Below are 6459 nucleotides of genomic sequence, written 5' to 3'. Positions count from 1 at the left end.
TTGCCTAAGAAGAATTTAAAAGAGGACAAAAAAATGATCTTTTGAAAGAATTTGACTGAACACGGTAATGACTAAATCTATGGGGATACAAATGACAACCTGTGTATTTTTAAATCTCTGTGTAAGTTTTATATATGATATATTCTATGTATAAGTATGTATAAAATAATAATGACATAATGTGTAAGTATTTAATATACCTAAATGTGGGTATACATATATAACCAAAGAGCTGATTACCTGGTCTGGTATAGTATTTGATCCATTGTATAAGTTCTTCTTGAGGCAAATTATTAAATTCTCCTATTATGCTCCATTGATTATGGAGATTTATACAACCTTGTATTGACATTACAGTTAGAATGCCAAAGATAACATTCTCAAAACGAACTCTGCTGAAAAGCCAGCCAAAGAGCTGAAATGAAAGAAATTATTTATTGATAACTCATTTATAAACCATTTCTTTTTAATCTCAGGAGAACTCTATAGGGTCAATAACAAATCAACTCACTACTTAAACTAAAATAGACTACCATTTGATAATATCATAAAATTAATATGTAGAACTATCGTTATTTATCATTTCAGAACAACAAATATTTTGGTAATGCAAGGTCCAGTTACAATTAGAGCTTTCTCTCTTCAAAAGAATTAAGAAAGAAATATCTGATCTCTCAAGTGCTGATTTACTGCCATGGATTAAGATTGGTAAAGAGCAATTTTGAAGCACTTTAGAATAAAATCCTTTAACATCTGGTTGCCTTTTATGGGCATATGGAACAAGAAGGGGAAATCCCACTGGACTGACATATATGTTCCTTTCAAGAAAAGTCCTTGTGCTATCCTAAGAAGATAGACTCATAATCAAAACTAAATAAGGTGTTTCTAGAAGTATCTCGATCCCAATATTCTAGCTACTTTGTCAAGCTCTTCTATATATGAAGATGCACTAAAGGAACCCCAAGACTGATGACTTCTAGGTATTCACTGAGCCAAACAGGACAATGCTAGAGATTCACTATATCTCCTCTGGTATTAAAGAGCACTTCAGGATAGTTTTGATGGGCTAGGCAACTTGCACAGACCTGAACTCCAAATGATTATGTTTATGGATAGGATAGTAACAGTGGAGAAAGTGTGGCTCATCACTCATCATAGAAATTGCAGTTAAAATCTATGAATGAATTTCAAAGCTACCTGTGGTTGTTTTTCTTACTCTATAGTGGATCATGAACTAAAATTAAAATCACTTCAGTTATTTAAATAAAAATACTCAGTGTTTTTATATTTTAGATTACTCAGCAAAGCCTTGGTATCTACACTATAGTTGTAGCTGTATGAGAATGGATACCTTACCCGTCGAGAGCAAATCAAGGAAGCCATAATACACATGTGAGGTGTCAAAAACATCTTCAGCTTCATAATTAAAATGGCAAGGGCAGTAAATGCTACCAACTGCAAAGTGTGAAAAACCAGCTGTAAAACACAAATAAAACAAAATGACATTTTCACTTAATATATTTAAAAATAATAAAATAAAATGCAGTAAGTTGAAACTATTATTCATTAGGACAAGGATCTTTTCACTTGGTAATGAGTATATTAATGTTTATTAATTCATTCAATAAGGATTTATCAAATGCCTACTATATGCCAGGTACTGTTCTGTGTGTGTCTGAGCAAAGATTTCAAACTTTTCTAACACATATATTCATAAAATATCAACTAATTCCTCACTAAAAAAATGAATAAAGAATTCAGAAAATAATTCATTCAATAGAAAGTGGCAACTAAAGATTCATATTCTGGCTAATATCCAAATAAATTAAATGTTAAAGACAATTAAGTATTTTCATTTGTCGAACTGACAAATAATAAATTAATAGTGTTAGAGAGCATGCAGTGAGATAAACATTTAAATAATAGATTTGTACCCTACTTTAGCAATCTTTATCAAGACTCTAGAAAATAGTCACATCTTTTATTTATTAACTCCTGTTCTAGGAATTTAGCATAAAGGAATAATCAAAGCATAAAGATAGTACTACAAAGATGAGCACTACAGTGACTTTAAAAGAATATATATATATTACTGTGTTTTTGATGAAAGTGTACACAGCAAATTAGGTTCCCATATAACAATTTCTATATGTATTGTTCAGTGACATTGGTTACATTTTTCCCAATGTGTCAATATTCTCATTATTTCTATTCTGGTTGTTCCATTCTCATTAACCTAGCTTTCCTGCCCACCCCCACCCCCCTTTACCTTCTCATCTTTGTTTTAGGGTAAATGTTGACCATTTGGTCTCATATAGATATATTTTTTTTAAAGGTGCAAAGTATTCACTGATGATATTGTTTATTTTATGAGCCAATCTGTTTTTTTACTGAAAGGTGATCTCTGAGAGTGGTTTCAGGTCATAGTTTAATGGGTTGGATAGAGACTGGTGGAACCCCCAAGATTATGGCCCTTCAGACCTGGAACTAAACTCATTCCCACAGCTTCATTTCCAGTCAAACAACAGACATGTCTACAAGGTAAACAATAACTCTAGGGAAGCACATACTCCTTAGAACAATCAACCATTCGTTATCAAAAGGGCAACAGGAAGAGTTAGAGAAGGAAGAAGAGAAATGAGGAAGACAGGGAGGAAGTGGGAGGAGTGATGTTATATTGACGGAGTTGCAATCACTGACATGAAACAAAATTTATGTTAATTGCTGAATAGAAAATTGTTTAGTTCTATAAGATGTCACCCAAACCACAACAAAAAGTTTAAGTAAATAAATAAAGGATAGCTCTGGGTGGTAGACATGGCATTTCTCTAGTCTCTACCAGTTCAGTAAGTTGGGGCTTGCTTATGAATTTGAGTTTCATTCTGCATTATTCTCCCATTCTATCCAGGGCTATCTATTGCGTCCCTGGTCAAAATGGTCAGTAGTGGTTGCCAGACACCATCTAGTTCTATTGGTCGGTGGATAGATGGAGCCTTGGCTACTGTAGGCTAGTTTCTTCTCTCTCTCTCTTTAAACATTTTATTGTGGTTTGGGTGAAAGTTCACAGAGCAAATTAGTTTTCCATTCAACAACTCATACACATTTTGTTTCATGACACTCATTGCAATCCCCACAATGTAACAGTACTCTTCCCACTTAATCCTTGTTTCCTATCCCTTCCTGCCTCTGAGCTTCATCCCTAGGCAAATGTTGACCTTTTGATTTCGTATGGTTGATTGTTCTAAGAAGTGTATAGCTCCCTGGTGTTATTAGTCACCTTATAGGCTTGTCTCTTATTTGTCTGCAAGTTAAGCCATGGTGGTCAATCAGTTCCAGGACTGAAGGGTGGCTAAGGGGCATAGTCTTGGGAGTTCCACCAGTATCTATCTGACCAGAAAGCCTGGTCTTTTTTCATGATTTTGAATTTTTTTTCCACAATTTTCTCCCGCTCTATCTAGGACCGTCCATTGTGATCCATTTCAGAGCATTCAGCAGAGGTAACCTGGCACCTTCTGGTACTTCTGGTCTCAAGGTCTTGAAGGTTTAGGTTCATGTGGTCCATTAGTCCTTTGGACTAATTGTTTCCATGAGTCAGTGATTTTCTTCGCTTCTCTTTAATTTGGATGAGGAGAGACCAATAGTTGCACCTTAGATGGATGCCCACAAGCTTTTAAGACAGCAGTCACTACTCACCTAAATAGAATATAGAACATTGTCTTTGTGGACTATATTATTCCAGTTGACCCTGATGTCCCCTGAGACTATAGTTCTGAGTTCCCAGGCCAAATAACACAAAAGGTGTTTGGTTATGGTTAAAAAGTTGTCATAACTTTGCCTCCTGTATGCTCTAGTATGTACATGGATATATTTGCAGCCCATATAAATTGTTATTGCTGTTGGATGCTGTTGAGTAGGCTCTGACCCATAGCAACCTTATGTACAACAGAGCAAAACACTGTCTGTTCCTGTGCTCTCCTCACTATCTGTGCTGTGCTTGCTCCCATCCTTGCAGCCACTGTGTTAATCCATTTTGTTAAGGGTCTTCCTCTTTAAATATGTATAAATACATATGTAGAAATATCCTCTGCCACATCTATATATATTCATAAGGGTAGCCCCATTCACCTTTCAACACCTATTCACCTTATGTGTCTATCAATGTTGCTGTTGTTATGTGTCAAGTCACTGTTATTACTGTTCCTGCAGGATTTTGTATGTAGTTGTATTTACCTGTGTTACCTTTAACTCTCATGTTCCTCCTGGTATCTTCCTTTGCCTTGATCATTTTATGTTGAACTCCCATTTATTGTATATAGCTCTCCCTTTTACCCAAATTAATGTGTCTACCTTCTAGTTAGTGATTTACACTCTCACCCCCAGTAACCTTCAAAGAATGTTTCTTTCTGTATGTATACCTTCTCTTGACTTTTTATGATAGTCATCTCATACAATATTTGTCCTTTTGTGATTGTCTTATTTCACTCAGCATAATGTCCTCCAGGTTCATCCATGTATTGAGATTTTTCATAGAGTCATCTTTATTTTTAACATTTCATAGTATTCCATTGTGTGTATGTGCTATAGTTTGTCCATTTCTCCATTGATGGACACTTAAATCATTTCAATTTTTTGCTATTATGAATAATGCTGCAACAAAGTTGGGTGTGCATTTATCTTTTAATGTCTTATTTCTCTAAGATCTATCCCTAGTAGTGAGGTTGCTGTATCATATGGTATTTCTATCTCTAACTTCTTAAAGAAACACCATACCACTTTCCAAAGTGGTTGTACCATTTTACAGTCCCACCAGCAGTGTACGAGAGTTCTAGTCTCCCCACTCCCTCACCAGCATTTGTTGTTTTCTGTTTTTTTGAACGTTGTCATTAATGCTGGGGTGAGATGATATCTCACTGTTGTTTTGATTTGCATCTCTCTCATGTCTAATGATCATGAGCATATCTTCATATATCTCTTGACTGCCTGAATGTCTTTGGTGAAATGACTGTTCATGTCCCCAGACCATTTTTTCATTGGATTTTGAGGTGTTGAAGTTCCTGTAAATTTTAGAGATCAGTTCCTTCTCTGATATGTCATTGCCATTGTTTTCATATTCTGTGAGTTCTTTTTCTTTTTCTTTTTAGGATATTCCAGTCATATAGTTTGTCTTCTGCTTGTGCATTTTTTTTATTATGTTTGATAGCATATTTATGTCATATATTATGGCACCTAAGTTGATCTCTTTGATGATTTTTATAGTTTTAGATTTTATATTTAGGTCTTTGATCCATCTTGAGTTAGTTTTTGTATGTGGTGAGAGATAAGAATCCTGTTTAATTTTTCTGCCAATGGATATCCAGTTTTGCCAACACCATTTGTTAAAGAGACTAGCCTTTTATCAAAGATCAGCTGTGTGTAAGTGGACGGACTTTGTTCTTCTTTAGTAGTGCTTTGGCTTATCCAGGGTCTTTTTACTTTCTATATAAAGCTTATATAGACTAGTTTTTCCATCTGTCTAAAGAATGATGATGCAATCTGTAGATTGCTTTGGGCAGTATTGACATTTCCACAATGATATGTCTTCCTATCCATGAGCATCAACATGGTATTCTCTTCTATTTTGTTTCTTAGTAGTGTTTTATAGTTTTCTTTGTATAAGTCTTTTGTTTTAATCTATGGCTAAATTTATTCCTAAATACTTTATCTTTTGGATGGCTATTGAAAATGGAAAAAGGAGCTCTAGTGGTGTAGAAGCTAAGGCATTCGGCTGCTAACCCAAAGGTTGGTGGCTCTAACCCACTAGCCACTCCAGAGGAGAAAGATGAGGCAGTCTGCTTCCATAAAAATTTACAGCCTTGGAAACTCTATGAGGTCATTCTACTCTGTCCTAAAGGGTCTTTAGGAGTTGGAATCACCTCGATGACAGTGGGTATTTGTTTTGTTTTTATTGTAAATGGTATTATTTCCCTGATTTCCTTTTTCAGAGTTCTGTTTCTTAATGAGGAGGAATCGGTCTGATTTGTGTATGTTGACCTCACTTCTTTCCCAAGTCCTTCTATTAGTTCCAGTAGTTATCTTGTTGATTCTCTGAGATTTTCAATGTACAGGATCATAACATCTACAAATAGCAATTGTTTTACTTCTTCTTTGCCAGTTTGGATGCCAATTTCCCTTTCTTGCCTTATTGCTCTGGTTATGATTTCCAACATAATATTGAATAGGAGTGGTGATAAAGGGCATCCTGTCTGGTTCCCATTTACAAGGGGAATGCTTTCAGTCTCTCTCCATTGAGTCTAATGTTGATCATTGGGTTTATACGTATACTTTTAATTTTGTTGAGGAATTTCCCTTCTACTCTTATTTTGTTGAGCATTATCAGGAGTGGGTCTTGGATTTTGTCAAATGCATTTTCCCTTTCGATTGATATGATATGTGATCCTATTTCTTTGTCTTATTTATGTG

General features: G+C 35.1%; 1 protein-coding gene across 1 annotated transcript in view; it reads right to left on the bottom strand.

Moving 5' to 3' along the window:
• LOC103212241 (probable C-mannosyltransferase DPY19L2) overlaps positions 1–6459 on the bottom strand; it is a gene marked incomplete at its 5' end in the record, with an annotated part of 130002 nt that overhangs the window by 10910 nt on the left and 112633 nt on the right. Inside the window, 2 exons of the mRNA XM_007958243.1 lie at positions 201–415; positions 1357–1476. Coding sequence (XP_007956434.1) covers positions 201–415; positions 1357–1476 — 335 coding nt within the window. The remainder of the gene's footprint in view (positions 1–200; positions 416–1356; positions 1477–6459) is intronic.

This window comes from Orycteropus afer, unplaced genomic scaffold (assembly GCF_000298275.1).
Source record: "Orycteropus afer afer isolate SDZICR_OR568_19922 unplaced genomic scaffold, OryAfe1.0 scaffold00893, whole genome shotgun sequence".
Classification (NCBI taxonomy): Eukaryota; Metazoa; Chordata; class Mammalia; order Tubulidentata; family Orycteropodidae; genus Orycteropus; species Orycteropus afer.
This window is presented reverse-complemented; position numbering and strand designations above follow the sequence as displayed.